This window comes from Lynx rufus, unplaced genomic scaffold (assembly GCF_022079265.1).
Source record: "Lynx rufus isolate CCGP_SWC_20201006 ecotype Redwood Valley unplaced genomic scaffold, mLynRuf1.p SCAF_12, whole genome shotgun sequence".
NCBI classification, from domain to species: domain Eukaryota; kingdom Metazoa; phylum Chordata; class Mammalia; order Carnivora; family Felidae; genus Lynx; species Lynx rufus.
In genome coordinates, this window is record NW_025814826.1 from 67,342,877 (window position 1) to 67,360,053 (window position 17,177).

General features: G+C 63.9%; 2 protein-coding genes across 2 annotated transcripts; both read left to right on the forward strand.

Moving 5' to 3' along the window:
* Nucleotides 1-1,567: 1,567 nt before the first annotated feature.
* PSCA (prostate stem cell antigen) lies at nucleotides 1,568-5,257 on the forward strand. The gene is made up of 3 exons (XM_047073898.1): nucleotides 1,568-1,619; nucleotides 2,924-3,031; nucleotides 5,043-5,257. Exons 1-3 carry the CDS (start codon nucleotides 1,568-1,570, stop codon nucleotides 5,255-5,257), a joined length of 375 nt encoding a protein of 124 aa, XP_046929854.1.
* Nucleotides 5,258-11,087: 5,830 nt separating this feature from the next.
* Nucleotides 11,088-14,585, forward strand: THEM6 (thioesterase superfamily member 6). Its single transcript, XM_047073831.1, has 2 exons — nucleotides 11,088-11,660; nucleotides 13,898-14,585. Exons 1-2 carry the CDS (start codon nucleotides 11,148-11,150, stop codon nucleotides 14,009-14,011), a joined length of 627 nt encoding a protein of 208 aa, XP_046929787.1. The 5' UTR covers nucleotides 11,088-11,147; the 3' UTR covers nucleotides 14,012-14,585.
* Nucleotides 14,586-17,177: the final 2,592 nt, after the last annotated feature.

The window sequence follows — 17,177 nt, forward strand, 5'->3', positions numbered from 1 at the left end:
GCAGAAAGAGGAGGAAGGCAGCTGGAGTGGGGGGACCGTGCTCACCTCCGTGTGAGCTTGAGCAAGGTCCTGTCCATTCCTGGGCCTCAGGAGAGACACCTCCCGGGGAAAGCGTGCAAACTGGCGGGCGCCAGGCGGCTGGGCAGGAAAGACCCCAGAGGTGCAGCGAGTGCTGGGGAGGTGTGGGTCTCACCCTGGGCCCATGTCACTGTGTCATCTTGATCCAGGACTCAGGGTGAGAGGATGGAAGCTGTCCCCACCGGGAAGGGTCGCTCTGCTCTCGCACCCCCACCCCCACCCCCACCCCTGTCCCTGTCCCAGAGGGCTGGGAGATGACACATCCCCGGGAGCGACCTGCCAGCACCACGGCACAGCCCCTGCTCTACCCTGGGGCTTCCTCCCAGGGAGGAGCCCAAGGGCATGAGGTCAGATGGTAAAGTGAGGTCAGAGATGCCGTCTTTGGGCCAGGAGGGCATCAGGAAGTGCAAGGTCCTCTCCCCCCATGGGAGGGGCCCCTCACCGCCCCCCCCAGACACACTGGGGTCAGCAGGCAGTGAGCACCTGCGGGACATTCCAAGGGGGCACAGGGAGACTGTTTACAAAGGGAGGGGCAAGTTTGGAGGGACAATGGGGACGGAGAATGGGCCCCAGGCCAACAGCAGCAGGAAGCCACTGGGCCCCTGGGCTTGGAGGGGTGAGGGCACAGAACAGTCAGCACAGGCCGGGCAGGGCTAGCAGGAGGGGAGCAGGCTGGCCCATGGGGATGCAGCCACTCACTGCACAGAGCACCCCGCGGTCAGGGCACAGCAGGAGAGATGGCCTGGCCTCTGAACCTCCCGCCCTCAGGTCACCAGCCAGGGGAAGCCCTTGGGACCCTTGTGGGACCCCAGGACACAGACAGGGGGAGAGTGGGTCCGGCGTGCAGGCAATGTCCTGCCTTCTGCCACCCCCCTCCTCCTCCTACTGCGTCTCCCCGCCTCTCTTGCAGCTAAAGCTCCATGTTGTATGGGAAGTAAGTAAGGTCACGAGGGGTGAGCCTGCACCCAGCCCGATGCAGCACGACAGTGCACTTTGGCTGTGCCAGCCCCCCGCCCCCAAGCCTCCGGGGCACTTCCCAGAGCGGCCCCCTCCCGAGGCACTTCTCCTTTGCAGCCGTCCAAGGTCTGTCGCTCCTGTGGGACCAGGAGCCCTAGGAGCGCCACAGGCCCAGGGAGGTCGCCCTCCACCTTGGACAAGGCGGTCACACCCTTCTCTGGCTTCACCGCTTGGTGTGAGGTGGGCAGAGGCTGAGCCTGGCGCCTCGCCCTGGGGTGGCTAAGAAATGGCCACAGGTGGGGAGGGCGGCCCCTGCCCTGGGCAGGCTCTGCCTTCCGGAAGCAGACGGGAGGACAGAGGGAGTGGCGGGGTGCAGCCCGGCCGGGCGGGTGGAGATTGGGATCTACCCGTGGTGCTTGCTGGCCGCGGGGAGCCCGTCCGTGTTGACAGTGGGCAGTGGAGCCTCCGCCTTGCCAGCCGAAGCGATATAAAGCCACCCCGAGGTCCACGCCACCGCTGCCCGCTGGTGACCATGAAGGCTGTCGTCCTCACCGTGCTGGCCATCGGCCTGGCCCTGCAGCCAAGTGAGACCTCCCCCAGCCCGGGGCAGGGCCACGGGAACAGGGCTGGGGTGGGGGCAATCCAGGGAGACCGGGGGGCCCTCAGAGAGAGCACCCACCCGGAAGGACAGAGAGAGAGGAGGTGGAGGAGGGGGACAGGGAGCAGGGAGGTCAGGTGGAAGGAAGTGGAGGCGGCGGCAGGAAGAAGGGACTTTTGTCCTTGCCCGCGTCCCCCTCTGGGGCGGCTCGCAGTGCAGCCAGGATGGAGTAATGGTTCACCCAGAGCGGGCAGGGCTCGCGGGGGCTCTTCTCCTGACCGCTGTGCGCAGGGCCTGGCGCTCGGAGGGCGGACGGACAAGGGAGGCACTGAGAGCCTGCAGAGTAGAGAGGAAGCACAGGAGCAAAAAGCCTCAAGTTAGGAAGTGCCACAGAGGCAGGAGGGAAGAGTGAACCGGGAGAGGGCTGAGGTTTGTCCTCAGAGGACCCAGGTCCCCTCCCCAGGCCCAGCCCTGGGGTCCACTGTGGGCAGCAAGGACAGGAGACACCCGGGGGGGGCAGGTGTGGGCCTTCGCTGCTCTGGTCTGGACTCCAGGCCTAGCTCGGTCTCTTCCCATCCTGGGTAATCGCTAAACCTCTCAGAGCCTCAGCTTCCTCTGCTAGAGAGTGGGGATCACGACAATGGCCCGACAGGCTGCTGGAGGTCAGCTGGTGTGTGTGGTGCCCGAGCACAGGGCTGGCAGCACGGGGCCTGCTTGCAATTGGGTGACTTGGATCCCAGCTCCACCATTGTTTTGATCGGAGGAGACATCGTGTGACAGCCGGGGCCGCTACTCCCAGGGACAGAGCAGGACCCAGCCCGGGGCCCATGCCGATCACACAGCACCAGGGAGGCCTGGGAGGCTGGGTGGGGTTTGCGCAGGCTGTTAGGGACAGCGACGGAAGGACGTGAGCGGGTCTGTCCACCCTGCGCCCACCTGCCCCGTGCCCAGCTGGGCTGGCTGCCAAGTGGGGTGAGCCAGCTCCCACCCGGGGGTGCGTCACCCCCTTCCCTCTTGGACCATAGGCTTTTTAACAGAGCTTTAAAACCCGGAGGGGTGGGCTGGGGCACCACTGGTGGATTCCAGACGCCATGACAGGAAGCGGGCCCTGGAGCCTCCCCGGGTGGGCTTTGATGGGCGCAGCGCCCTCCCCGTGAGGATGTCCCAGTTTGCGGCAGGCTCTTGTGCTCTTGCACGTTCCCAGCAGCCTGGAAAGTGTGACAGGCGAGAAAACGAGGCTCCTTCCCGCTCTGTGGGGGGGCAGCCTCTGAGCACGCCCCCACCCCCCAGGCGGTGCCCTGCAGTGCTACTCCTGCGAGGCCCAGGTGAGCAACCAGAACTGCCTGCACGTGAAGAACTGCACCCACTCTGACACCCAATGCTGGACCGAGCGCATCCGTGAGTGGCCCTGCTGCCCCCCGAGTCCTCCGCGTGACCTTGCCCAGCTTCCCCCCCACCCCCCCCCCACCCCGCCCCGGGCTGGCTGTGGCTCTGCCCTGCCTTTTGCCATCTCCTTCCCTGCCTTGGCAGGGACTCAAAACACCTGGGTTTAGGTCTCTGCCACTGAACTGCTCATCCTCTGTGCACCTGGCCACTTGTTCATCTATCCACCCGTGGATACAGCTGCTCTGTCTCCCATCCGTTCATCCCCCGCCCCCCCCCACCTATCCCTTGTCTGTCTGTCCACCCATCATCCTTCATCTGTCCATCTACCATCCATCCATCCACCCACCCATCCATCCATCCACCCATCCATCCATCCCCCTGTATCTCCTATCCATCCATCATCCATCCATCCATCCATCCCCCTGTATCTCCTATCCATCCATCCATCCATCCACCCATCCATCCATCCACCCATCCATCCATCCACCCATCCATCCATCCATCCATCCATCCACCCATCCCCCTGTATCTCCTATCCATCCATCATCCATCCATCCATCCATCCCCCTGTATCTCCTATCCATCCATCATCCATCATCCATCCATCCACCCACCCATCCATCCATCCCTGCATTCATCCATCCATCCATCCATCCATCCATCCATCCATCCCCCTGTATCTCCTATCCATCCATCATCCATCCATCCATCCACCCATCCATCCATCCATCCATCCATCCACCCATCCCCCTGTATCACCTACCCATCCATCATCCATCCATCCATCCATCCATCCATCCATCCATCCATCCCCCTGTATCTCCTATCTATCCATCATCCATCCATCCATTCATCCATCCATCCATCCATCCATCCACCCATCCATCCCCCTGTATCTCCTATCCATCCATCATCCATCCATCCATCATCCATCCATCCATCCCCCTGTATCACCTACACATCCATCATCCATCCATCCACCCACCCATCCATCCATCCACCCATCCATCCATCCCCCTGTATCTCCTATCCATCCATCATCCATCCATCCATCCATCCACCCATCCATCCATCCACCCATCCATCCATCCATCCATCCATCCATCCACCCATCCCCCTGTATCACCTACCCATCCATCATCCATCCATCCATCCATCCATCCATCCATCCCCCTGTATCTCCTATCTATCCATCATCCATCCATCCATCCATCCCCCTGTATCTCCTATCCATCCATCATCCATCCATCCATCCATCCATCCATCCATCCACCCATCCCCCTGTATCACCTACCCATCCATCATCCATCCATCCATTCATCCATCCATCCATCCATCCACCCATCCACCCATCCATCCCCCTGTATCTCCTATCCATCCATCATCCATCCATCATCCATCCATCCATCCATCCATCCATCCCCCTGTATCACCTACACATCCATCATCCATCCATCCACCCACCCATCCATCCATCCACCCATCCATCCATCCCCCTGTATCTCCTATCCATCCATCATCCATCCATCCATCCATCCCCCTGTATCTCCTATCCATCCATCATCCATCCATCCATCCATCCATCCACCCATCCCCCTGTATCACCTACCCATCCATCATCCATCCATCCATTCATCCATCCATCCATCCATCCATCCACCCATCCATCCCCCTGTATCTCCTATCCATCCATCATCCATCCATCATCCATCCATCCATCCATCCATCCACCCCCTGTATCACCTACACATCCATCATCCATCCATCCATCCATCCATCCATCCCTGCATTCACCCATTCATTAGGCATGTCTAGTGCCCAGCAGAAGGTCTGGCTGCCTTGGGCATGTGGATACAGATGAGCCCAAGCGCCTGCCCTCGCACTGCTGGCAGTCTTGAGGCAGTCACCCGGGATGACTCCAGAGTTTCAGAGTCAGGACAGGAAGAGGGCCGTGGGAGCTGGGACAAGGCCGGGTGGGCGAACACCCGGGACCCAGCCCTAGCTGAGCGGCCCCCACCCCCAGGTGCTGTTGGCTTCCTGACCGTCATTAGCAAGGGCTGCACCTCGCACTGTGTGGATGACTCCCAGAACTACTACTTGGGCAAGAAGAACATCACGTGTTGCTCCAGTGACCTGTGCAATGCCAACGGGGCCCATGCCCTGCAGCCAGCTCTTGTCACCGTGGCGCTGCTCACTGCTCTCGGTGGCCTGCTGCTCTGGGGCCCTAGCCGGATGTAGGAGGCAGGAGGACCCCACTGTGTCCCAGGGGCCCCAGGGCACTCTTCGTACACACCTGGTCCAGTCGAGGCCCCTCCTGGACCCTAACTCGGGTCGGGCCATGCCCCTCTGCCCTTTCTAGCCTTCCATGGCTCCCTAGGACTCCTGCCCAGCTCCCACTGCCCAGCAGGCTGGGCTGTATTGATGTGCGACAGCCTGCACACGGCCCACACAACCCCCACATTCCAACCCACTCCTTAATCCTCGCTTAGGCATACTCTTCCTCCAGGAAGCCTTCCCTGACCACTCCCTCCACCTCTACCTGCTGAGCCATGTCCCACTCATAGGGTCACCTGTAACCAGCAAGGAACAGGCACTCAGGAGGGCCCCACAAAGGCTGAGATGAAATGTACTGAGTAGAATTAGGGGCAGGGAGTGAGAGGTCCTGGGAGCCCCAAGAGATGGGGTGTGGAGGGGGTTCAGCTCCCAATGTCCCTGGGAGTCCTGGAGCAGTAACCCCTGCACCCAGTAGGCCCTTAATAAAGTCTCATTGACTTAGCTGCAGACAGCTCTGTTCTCGCGCGCCCCCGGGTGGGAGTCAGGGTTGGGGTCCAGGGCTGTGTTGGATGCCACCTGGACCCACATCCGTGGGCTGTGGCCATGTCCGTAGCCAGCCACATGGGGTGGAGCCCAAGCCTGGGCAGAAACAGATGTCACATACCGGGAAGGGAGGACACAGCTGCAGAAGGTAGGGTGGCATCCCTGGGGACCCCGTCTCTTGCTGTGTGGCCTCACTCAGATCACTCGACCTCTCTGAGCCTCAGATACTTACTGGGACCCCCCTCTGCTGCGAGCGTTGAGGATCCACAAGACTCAGCGGTTTCTGGGTGGGAGGGGCTGCTACTGTGTGAGGCCCCCTCGGCGTCCCCGCCCCGTCCTTTCCCTCTGCCTGTTTCCTAAATGTTTTGTTTTGTCCGCTGTAAGTTCTCCACACCCACGGTGAAAAATTCAAACTATGCAAAAGGGTCCCCAGCGAAGCTGCCCCCTGCCCCCTGACCTCAGGTCCCTCCTGTCCGGGAGCGGGGTTCCTTTCACAGTGCTTGTGAGCCTAGGGTCCCCACCTCGCCTTTTCAATTCCTGAGAAAGCCCCTTGGGAAACACAGGGGCTGCCTCCCTGCCCCTGGGGGCTCCAGCGCCAGGACCTGTCGGCCACGTGGGGTGGGCTGTGTGAGCGGAGCCAGGGCGGGAACCTGCACAGGGGGGCGCTTCTGGCCAAGACCCCTACTGAGTGGTGGGTGAGGCAGGATTAGAGCCCGGCTTCTGGAGCTCTGGGGTGGGCTGGGGCAGGGCCACACTGACCAACAAGTCCAGGCCAGAGGCCCAGAGTCTCCCCGTGCACGTCCCGAGTGACCTCCAGTGCTGGTCCTCCCCACTTCTTCCTCGCCTCCAGGGCCCAGCTCAGATCCGGCTCCGCGCAGGCTCTGGCCTCTCCCACGCCCGTCCCTCTGGGGCCCCAGGCACGCTCAGCACATAGACCTGGCTTGGCTCCGGTCCAGGGTCCAGGATCCAGGGTCCAGGGTCCAGGGTCCAGGGCTGGGGCTTTGTTTCCTGAGAGGGCACCATAGAACTGGGTCGGGACGGGGGGGGGGGGGGCTCAGGCAGAGCTTCAGGCCCATGAGGGTCTGGCCCGGGCTGGAGTTTGGGCTTGTCCACCTTGGCCAGGTGACCGTAGAGGACACTGGTGCATCTGTCCTGCCAGTGGTTGTGGAGCGCCTACTACGTTCCAGGCGCTGTTCCAGGCACGCCAGAATCAGCGGTCTCCCACGCTGGGATGCATTTTCCCCAACCTCCCTCCATGCCCTAGAGCCACCCCCGCTCACCGAGCTTACCGGACGGGGGGGGGGGTCAGGTGAACAGGGTAAATACAGAAATATGTGCCATGTTAGCAGGTGGAGCTCGAAAAGGAATAAAGTACAGAGAGGATCTCAAACACCAGTGTGACCGGGGCCACGGCAGGGCCTGGAAGTCCGGAGGGACAGGCCTCCGTCCACCGAGCAGGGAAGGGAGCCCACGGCGACCCACACGTCAGCCACACCCTCAGGCAGGGGTCCTCCTCCGGGGTGAGGCTCCGGGAAGTGAGGCAGTGCCCCGGCCCCCCAGACCCTGTCCCGGGCTTCTGGGTTTGAAATATTTGGGCCAGGTGAGGGGAGAGGGACGGCGGGCCCTGAGAAGTGGGAGACCTCGCTGGGTCCTCCGTTCCCCGGACCGGCGACTCCTCTGACCTCCTGAGCCATTCCCAAGTTCGTGTGGCCTCAAACTGAGAGCCCGAGGGGGCCAGCCTTGCCCCTCCCTCACTCCAGGACAGAGGGAAGGGCAGGAGTCCCTCCGCACATGCAGCGCGTTGGGGCCTCCTCCTGCTCCCCTGGGTGGGGACGGCAGGAGGTCCACCTGCAGAGGCCCAGGGCCCCTCAGCTGCGGGCCCACGGCAGGGTCTGGCCGGGACCCCCACCTCCCTCTCCCCACACCGCCTCATCTTCGCAAACTAGGGAACGGCGAGAAAGAAAAGCATACAGGACTCGGCTCCCCAAACCCTAGGATTACGTGGGTCACCGTTTTCCATCTTCATGACGCGTCGCGTGCAAACACGCACAGATGCACACTGTGAATCTGTGCCCGGGTCATGCTTCGCACGCTCCCCGACAAACTGCTTTCTAAACATGTATCTTTCCTGGGGCGCCTGGGTGGCGCAGTCGGTTAAGCGTCCGACTTCAGTCAGGTCACGATCTCGCGATCTGTGAGTTCGAGCCCCGCGTCGGGCTCTGGGCTGATGGCTCAGAGCCTGGAGCCTGTTTCCGATTCTGTGTCTCCCTCTCTCTGCCCCTCCCCCGTTCGTGCTCTGTCTCTCGCTGTCCCAAAAATAAACAAACATTGAAAAAATAAATAAATAAATAAATAAACATGTATCTTTCCATAGTAAGGAACAGAGACCCTCACGGCTGCACCTGTGGCTGAGGTGGTCCCCTGGACAGACAGACTTACGTTAGTTTTTAAGATGCCATTTCCCAAGGGGCCCCCCGGGGGGCTCAGTCGGTTAAGCGTCCGACTTCTGCTCAGGTCATGATCTCGCAGTTCGTGGGTTCGAGCCCCGCGTCGGGCTCTGTGCCGACAGCTCGGAGCCTGGAGCCTGCTTTGGATTCTGTGTCTCCCTCTCTCTCTGCCCCTCCCCTGCTTGCCCTCTGTCTCTTTCTCTCTCTTTCTCAAAATTAGATAAAAAACATTAAAAAAAAAAAAGGTGCCACTTCCCGAGCACTCTCCGTGTTAGGGACACTGTCCGAGCCTTCTGCGGCTGTCACAGTAGGAGATAATATACCAGAGGCCAGGTGCGCTCTCATGGGTCTCCCGTGCAATCACTCATCGATTCTCACCACCACCCGGTGAGGCAGGGCACAGAGACGTGAAGGAACTGACCTGAGGCCACACAGCTGGCGCCTAGCCATCCTCCCCTGTGCGCTCGGTCACCTAGGTCAGGCCTCCAAGGGCGTTCCCGGAGCCGTCATCTCTGACCCTAGCAGCACACTCAGCCCCAGGCTGGAGGTGGTCTGGCGCAGCCCTCCCTTCCCCGGAACGCCAGTCCCAGGCCCGTCTGCCTGGCCCCTCTCGGGCTGGGATTGACGCCCCCAGCCCGGGTTGCTGATGTCTCCACCCTCGACCACTCAGGTGTCTGTAAAGACAGTACTGGGTGGGCAGGGCGCGGTGTCTGTCAGCGGCCTGGGCGCTGCTCTGTGAGCCCTGCTCCTCCCTGGCTGGACTTGGGGTGCAGCAGGGGCTCTACTGGAGGGGGCGCAGGGGTCACATGTCAGACCCTCTGGCAGCGGGGGAGTGGGGGCCCCACCTTTGTCAGCTGTCTCCCAGCCCCTCCTCCCTCTTTGCCTCTCAGATACGAAGCCAGAGCAGAGGGGTTCCAGGTCTGATGCCCAGGAGTCCCTGACCTGCCCGAGACCCCCAGCAGTCTGCCATGACCACCACAGCACGCCCGCATCTGGTGCTGATGCAGCCGGACGTGGGCGGCTAAGAAGAAGTTGGTTCCTGGGGAGCCCCTGGCCGGCATCGATTGTGCTGGCCCTGGGTTTGGGCCATCAAAGCGACCTCCTGGCCTCGGGGTCCAGCGGGGAGATGGCAGTCCCTGCTGACATAATCGAGCGTGCGTAAAGGCACAGTGAGACCAGGGTTCTGGGCATCTAGACTGTCTGGGGGTCAGGGAAGGGGAACATGGAAGGGGAGGGTCCCTGGCAGAGGGAGCCCCGGCTGTCAGAGGATGGGGGCAGGGGTCTTGTAAGCATCCCCCACCCCCCCATTCTATTGTTTACCAACCTTCACTGACATTTCCAGAACAGGCTTCTAGAAGCAGGCCCCCGCTGTGGGGGTGGGACAAGGGGGGTGACCAGGCTGCATTCACAGAGCAGCTGCCAAGGGGGCTCGAAGGACACCTTCATCCCGAGAAGCTGTCCCGCCTCAGGGACAGATGGTGTGGAGCTGAGCCAGGGCAGGGACAAGGCTGAACAATGCGTGGGGAAGGCCTTTCCTACCCCCAGGCTTTCCTGGGGCAGCTGGGTCCGCCCTGAGAATGAACTTCCTGTCCGCGGAGTATCCAAGCAGATCCAAGGACCCAGGAAAACCCAGATCCCATTCTGCCCAACTACTGGCCCCAGAAGCAAAGCCAGAAAAGCAAAGAATTCTGCCCCGATGGTGCCCGAGGGAAGGGAAGCCACCTGCCATTGTGGCACTGGCGGTCGACCAGAGCCCGGCCCGTGTGGACCGGACCAAAGCCCTCTCAGTGCGGCCGCTGGGGGGTGCTGTTCTCAGAGCCGCCTCCACCTCTCCAGGGCCCCAGTGCGGACCTAAGGAGGTGGCCTCCCAGGTCACTGGCAAGCTGGGGGCGGGCTGGGAAAGCTGGGTGGACCTCTTCCGGGCTTTCCTGCCCAGTGTTGCCGAGAAGGGGACAGAGAGGACGCTGGAGTGCCTGCTGCACACTGCTGGGTCCGCATCCCATGTGCTCGTGACACCTATGAGGCCCCTGTCGAGCCCTTTACATTTGCAGAGTCCTCTCCCCCCATTGCGGGTGTTAAATGCTCCCTTTCTGAACGGGCCAAGGATGGGAATGCTTGGGAATGAGTTTGAGATTACCAGGACCTGGGGGTGGGAGTGGTGCTGGTGGGGGTAATGAGGTTACCAGCTGGGACTGAAAAGGCTTAGGGGCCAGACTGTGATGCGCCCTCAATCGGCCGCATGCGCGCTGGGGCTGGGGCGCCCTGCAAAGGTGGAGAGCCCCTGGATGTTTTGGAGCGTCGGAGGGTCGGTTTCCAGGACAGTCTTGAAGCAGTGCCGCTGCGGACGGCGGCGTCCACTTCTTTTGCAAAGTCCTGCAACTTGGGCCGGGAGGTACTGGAGCCTTTGCCTCTGCTCAGATCAGGGACCGAATCTTCGACGGCTGGGGAGAGACAAGAGGGCTCGCAGCGAGCTGGGTGGGGAGACGCCGCGGACCAGCTCGCCCTCTCCTGCGCCTGCATCGCGGGCCGCGACCGCCAGATGCCGCTGTGGCGCGGCGCGCAGCGAAAGCGAAAGCAGGGCGGGAGGCGCGCGGACATGGCGGGGGACGGACCACTGAGGGCGCCGGGGGGGGGGGGGATGCTGGCGCGGGGAGGGCGGGGCCCTGGCCTGCGGCACCAGCCGCCTCCGGCGCGTCCCTCCCCAGCCGGCTTCGCGAGGTGGTTCGCTCCGGTAGCTCGGCTCTCGCCGGTTCCGGCGAGCGGGCGAGGCGGGGCGCGGGCACCGGCGCGGCGGACTCCAGCGCAGCGCGCCCCGGTCGGCACCGGCGCCGCGGGTTCCGCCGCACCCCGCGCCTGCCGCGGAGATGCTGGGGCTGCTCGTGGCGCCGCTGGTCCTGGCGCTCGTCTACTTCGCGCTGCTGGACGGTTGGTACTTGGTGCGCGTGCCGTGCGCCGTGCTGCGCGCGCGCCTGCTGCAGCCGCGCGTCCGCGACCTGCTGGCCGAGCAACGCTACGCGGGCCGCGTGCTGCCCTCGGACTTGGACCTGCTGCTGCACATGAACAACGCGCGCTACTTGCGCGAGGCCGACGTGGCGCGCGCCGCGCACCTGACCCGCTGCGGGGTGCTGGGGGCGCTGCGCGCGCTCGGGGCCCGCGCCGTGCTGGCCGCCTCGTGCGCGCGCTATCGCCGCTCGCTGCGCCTGTTCGAGCCCTTCGAGGTGCGCACCCGCCTGCTGGGCTGGGACGACCGAGCGTTTTACCTGGAGGCGCGCTTCATCAGCCTGCGCGATGGCTTCGTGTGCGCGCTCCTGCGCTCCCGCCAGCATGTGCTGGGCACCTCGCCGGAGCGCGTCGTGCAGCACCTGTGCAAACACAGGGTGAGCACCTTCTTCCCCCCTCCCCGGGCCCGGGTGCACACCCTCCGCGGGGCCCTGAGGGTTCCTGGTCCCTGCCCCCTCCTCTAGGGAAGGCCACCCCCTTGGGGTGCTCCTGTCCCGCTGAGTGCCACACTCCAGCCCTTACTTTTGGACCCAGGGCCTCACTTCACTGATGGCCATTCTCCCTGGGAGCTCCCAGGGTCCCTGAATCCACTCTTCATACACGTTCTTAGCGTGCTCCCCGCCCGCCACTTCTTAAGCTCGCCTCTCAGGACTCCATGCCACCCCATGCGGTACCTCCCGCTTTTCCGCCAACGGGGAAGCCCTGACCAGGCCTCTCCCGGGGATCTAAGTCCTGATGCTGCTGTGTGGCTCGGAGTGTGTAGCCACCTTCTCTGGTCCTTGGTTCTCAACAGGCGGGATGGTGTCCGTGAGAGGTTACTGGGAGTTCCCAAGGACCCGAGGACACCCCCTCCCCCGCCCTTTGCACACAGCTTGGAGCTGAGGGCTTGGGTCACCACCACCTGGGTTTGGGGTTGGGGGACTGAACTCACAGAGCTGCAAGCCCTTCTGCCTTTTCCAGTTGGCGAGAGGGCCGCAGTGCCCGTGTGGGGCTAAAGGACCCTCCCCAGGGCCTGCTCCTTCCAGCACAGCCCAGCCTGGCTACCGCGGCGTGGCAACGAGGCCCTGGGGACGGCAGCCCTGGGGACGGCAGCGCGCCACCGCCGGAATGGTTTCCAGGGCAGGCTCCGGCCTGAGGCGGCGTCCCGAAAACTTGCCTCAGGAGCTTCCGTGCCAAAGCCAGGGCCTGCCCCAACCCCTGGGTGCTCTAAACGAGGGCGCTGCCCTCTCTGGCTTTGAACAGGTGCCTCCTGAACAAGGGGGGACACGGTCTCATGTTAATCGTGAGAGCGTGGTCTTTCCCCCATACTGGAGGTGGGGAAACTGAGGCTCACAGAGGCCATGGGCATAGCTCCCTGGTTTTCTGTCTCTGGACACCCCCCAAAGGTCCTGGGTGTCCCCCACCCCATAGGGACAGAGATGCTCCATACGCCCTTTCACATGTAAGGAGGCCGGCGTGGGGAGTCTCTGGTCACGGAGGCTTTAAGTCGAGGGACTGAGAGTTGGGACTAAAAGAGGGAGTCTCTGCTACAACAGAGGGTGCCGGGTGGCCGGTGGGGGCTGGAAGCGACTTCCAAGAGAGCCAATAGCGAGGCTCAGCAGGTGTGCCCAAGGATGCCCAGCCACAGATGGGAGGGCCAGGGCATGGCCAGGAGGAACCCAGGTGCCTAGGCTAGGTGAGGTGGGCCCCAGGCAGAGCCTACAGGGGGCAGTCTGAGCCCAGTGTCTGGGCTGAAATGCTCCAAGTCCGGTTTCGCCACCGCTGGCTGGGAGGAGAGTGATCCCAAAAGCCTGGACATTGAGCAGAGCTCCCCTCACTCCGGGGGAGGCCAGGGCTGCCACTCTACTTGTCCCCTTTCCCCCGGGAACACCCCAAGCCCGTCCCCGAGGCCTGTGACCTCTCAGGCCTGGCCCGGCAGCCTCTTGCCTCCCCATGATGGCTGGCTGCATGGGGGTGGAGGGGGGGCGGGGGGATCGCAGCAGTGGGCCCAGAGCTTCTGGTCCAGCTTCTCGTGGTGCGCTGGAGAAGAGAGGTTCACGGCAGCCCCCGTCCAGCACTTTCCCAGCAGAGGGTGGCTGACAGCCACCCTTCCACTGCCCTGCTCCAGACTCCTGAGGCCTCTGGCTGCTCCGGGTCACCCGTCACCCCTCTCCAGCCAGCTGTCCTCAGAGGGCTTTGCCTGGGTTCTGGGGACACACGGACGGCTCCGATGTGGCCCTGTTGGGGAGACAGGCCTGAGGAAGGAGGATGGTGTCTCGAGACAGGAGGATGAATGGCACGGGGGGCCTCAGGGAGGGCCACCTGCAAGGGGAGGCGGAGGACACGTTCCAGGGGGAACAGCGTGAGCAGAGGCCCAGAGGTGTGAAGGCCGCGCCCTGGCTGGCCACCCCTCCCTGCACCCCTGCTCGTCCCCGGGGCAGCGGGGCCGTGGGAATGTCGCCCCTCCCTGCACCCCTGCTCGTCCCCGGGGCAGCGGGGCCGTGGGAATGTCACCCCTCCCTGCACCCCTGCTCGTCCCCGGGGCAGCGGGGCCGTGGGAATGTCACCCCTCCCTGCACCCCTGCTTGTCCCCCGGACAGCGGGGCCATGGGAATGTCCCCCTGTCGCCCTGCAGGTGGAGCCCCCCGAGCTCCCAGAGGACCTACGGCACTGGATTGCCTACAACGAGGCCAGCAGCCAGCTGCTCAGGGCTGAGAGCGGCCTCAGTGATGTCGTCAAGGACCAATGACCACCACACCCTGCCCGCCAGCCTCAACGTGGGGGCGCTTGCCTGCCGGTCCCTGCCTGCCAGGGCCAGAGGGTGCGGGATGGACCCGCCAGGCCCACGTCTCCCAGCTGGAGCGGTCCACGACCGGCCCTGTCGGCCCAGCACCGCCCCAGCCCGCTCAGGCCTCCCCCTCCGCCCATTACTGATGTCCCCCTCCCCCATACTGTGCTGGGCACGGGATGGGGGTGACTCAGATGCCCTGGCACAGCTCTGCCCTCAGGGTGGATGTGACGGGAAAAGTGGGAGGCCCAGGACCCTTGGCGCGTGGGCTGTGGGGGGTGGGAGTTCGGCCCCACCCTGTGGGTGAAGCCAGTCTGGGGCCCCATGGTGTAGGTCAGAGCTGCCGGGGCCCCAGAGCTGCCTCCTTCCACCCTGTCCTGGAACCCCGCCGCCAGCTGGAGCCAGGAGTGCAGGGATGCCCCCCGATTCCTTGCCTGCCCCCCACGCTGATCTCTGCCTTACAGCTGCAACGGGAAAGCTGCAATGTTTCTGTGTTATTTAAAGAAACCCCAAGATTAAAGGGTTTTTAATGTCAGTGTGCTGGGGGAAGACCTCATTTCTGAAGCCCCCACCCCCCAGGGAAGCAGCGGGCCCCCACAGGTGTTTTCTGGTGTGGGGGCTGGCTAGGCTTCTCGGGGTCCCACGAACTTAGGGTCTAGGTGGGCAGGGCAGGACTGGCCCCTCTTGCACAGAGCATGGGACCGAGGCCAGAAAGGATTTGCCCCACTCCCCCTGCAGACCCTGGTGCTCTCCTTGTCCCCGGCTCTTGGGGTTTGCTGTCCCATGTCCCAGTGTGTGGATGGCTGGTGCAGGTTTCTGGTTTGGTCCCAGGGTCCAGTCCGTGATCCTCCCGAGTTTGGGAGGCTAGGCCTCAGACTCTGGGGTTGCTGGGGCGGGGAAGTGGGACAGCAGGTGGGGCAGAAGGTCAATGGACCTTAATGGGTGGGACAGCACAGGGGCCCTTCTGCAAGCCCCTCAAAGAGGACAGGAAGTGTGGCCACCGGGATAGAAGACAGGTGAGCGATGGCATGGGCCACGTCGTGCTCTGACCACTTGCTCAGGAGGGCCCCAGTCCGGGCGCCCAGAAAAGAACGGGTAGTTGGAAAAGTTGGGTTTGCAACACGGCATTTGAAGATGGGGGAGTGATGCGGCCCGGCTGAGGTCACGTGGCTGGCGAGGCCGGGCCTCCCACCTGCTTGAGCAGCCTGCAGCCCGCGGCCCGCGAGGGTGTTTGGGCTTCTGCAGGGAGTGGAGGACCGGGGACATCCTGGGGCGGGGGAACTTGGGGGGTCCATACAGGTGTCAGGACAGATTCCCCACGGGGACTGTGGACGGGAAGCTGCACACAGTGGGTCTGGGTCCCAGCAGGTCCATCCGGCGGTGGTGAGTTGCCAGCTGGCATCCCGGAGCAGGGCAGGGGCTGGGGAGGCAGGACGGGTCTGTGTGTCTGTGTGAGGTGTTCAAGGTGGTGGGGCATCTGGGCTGGACGTCCCTGTGTCCCGGGGGCGCAGTAGTTTCTTTGTCCGCTCAAGGGAGATACACCCGAGCCAGATGGGGGCGGAGGGGAGGGGAGGCTCCCTCTTGCTCTCTGTTTGGAGAAGGTCTGACCACAGAGGGGTCCTTGCTGACCAGGGGACACGCGTCCAGGGCACAGGGCTGGCCAAGGTGGGGCTTGGGCTGCCCCACCCTCCCCGCCTAGGAACCGGGTGACCTTGGGGGGGTATCTCTCCTCTTTCTGCGTTCTTTGTGACCCCACACACCACCTCCTCAATCCTCAGGCCCCAAGTGTCGGCAGCTGGTGTGGCCACCCCAGGGCCAGCCCTCCCGGGGCCCCACCTGTGGCCTCCCCAGCTCCTGGGGGTGGGGGGCGGGACACAGGGATGTGCAGATCTGACCTCAGGTGTCCTCAGGGCTACAGACAGAGCAAGGGCTTTCCTTGGGCTCAGGTCACTTGGCAGCTCCCGCCAGGGGAGGGCAGGGTAGCCCCGTGCTTAGGTGGTGATGGGGCAGGGGTGCCCTCTGTTTGCCAGGCTGGCACTGTGTGAAGACCCCGTGGGTGCGCCTGGCCAGCCACCTGCTTCCTCCAGGGGTGGGGTGGCTGTGGAGCTGGGTGCGCAGGCTCACCCCCCGCCTCCCCGCACCTTGAAGAGCTCAGAAGCCGTATCCCTGCTGCCCCACTGGAAGCTGAGACCAAAAAAGGGCTGTAGTGATGTCTCGCTTTGTCCCCGTGGTCCCCGGGGGGCCCGGGCCCCTTGCCTCCAAATCCCGGGCCTGGTAGAGACTCTCTGGAAGCCTGGCCATAATGCGGAGTCTGGAAAGTGCCCAAGCCAGAGGGCAGCGAGGGGAATTGGGGCCTGGAGAGGGGCAGTGACACCCTGGGGGCATTCAGGCCCCAAGGCTGCCGATGTGCAGTGTACTGGACGTGTCTCCTGCCTCCACCTCCGCACGGCGCTGCCGAGCCAGGCCGTGGCCCGCGGGTGGGGGGCAGGCCTCAGGAGGGGGAAGCAGGGGTCTGAGGTTCGGCGGCGGCCGAGGCTGCTGCTGCCCGGCTGGCTGGCTGGGGGCGTGGCAGGGAGCCCAGCACTGGCCCTGGGTGTCTGGGATGAATGGTCTCTCACTCCAGCTGTCCCCCGGGGCCAAGGTCATGGTACACCCAATGTCGGGGGGCGGGGTGACTGAAGCGCGTGGAGGTGTGTGGGCGTCAGCTGGCCCAGAGGCACCCCACGTGCACTTGGGAAGGCCTGGACCGATCGGGCAGGCAGCCTGTGCCCCCCTGTGCCCTCTTCCCAGCATCCCCTGCTGCGGCTGCAGCACCCCCGTGCCGAACATGTGGAGCGAGACGTACCCACCCTTGACCTCAGCTTCCCTTCCACCCAGGGGGCAGGGGTGGGGGCGATGCCCCCCGGGGTCTCGGGGGAGATTCTGGGGGTGGGGACAGATCTGCCTTGGGCTAGGGAGCCTGTCCTGGTCTCCGGGGCCGTGGGACTGGTTTGCAGGAAGGCGGGCCCAGGATGCGTTTCTCCTCCCAAGCCTCCGTTTCCCCTTCTGTGAAATGAGTCCAAACGGCCCTGGATGAGAAAAGGGCCAGGTGCCCAGAATGGGGCCGACTCAGCTCAGCTCCCCCGGA

Coding starts and splice junctions, on each gene's coding strand:
- PSCA (XM_047073898.1), top strand. CDS start 1,568: ATGAAGGCTGTCGTCCTCACCGTGCTGGCCATCGGCCTGGCCCTGCAG. Junction 1,620..2,923: donor CGGCCTGGCCCTGCAGCCAA/GTGAGACCTCCC, acceptor CCCACCCCCCAG/GCGGTGCCCTGCAGTGCTAC. Junction 3,032..5,042: donor ATGCTGGACCGAGCGCATCC/GTGAGTGGCCCT, acceptor CCCCACCCCCAG/GTGCTGTTGGCTTCCTGACC.
- THEM6 (XM_047073831.1), top strand. CDS start 11,148: ATGCTGGGGCTGCTCGTGGCGCCGCTGGTCCTGGCGCTCGTCTACTTC. Junction 11,661..13,897: donor AGCACCTGTGCAAACACAGG/GTGAGCACCTTC, acceptor GTCGCCCTGCAG/GTGGAGCCCCCCGAGCTCCC.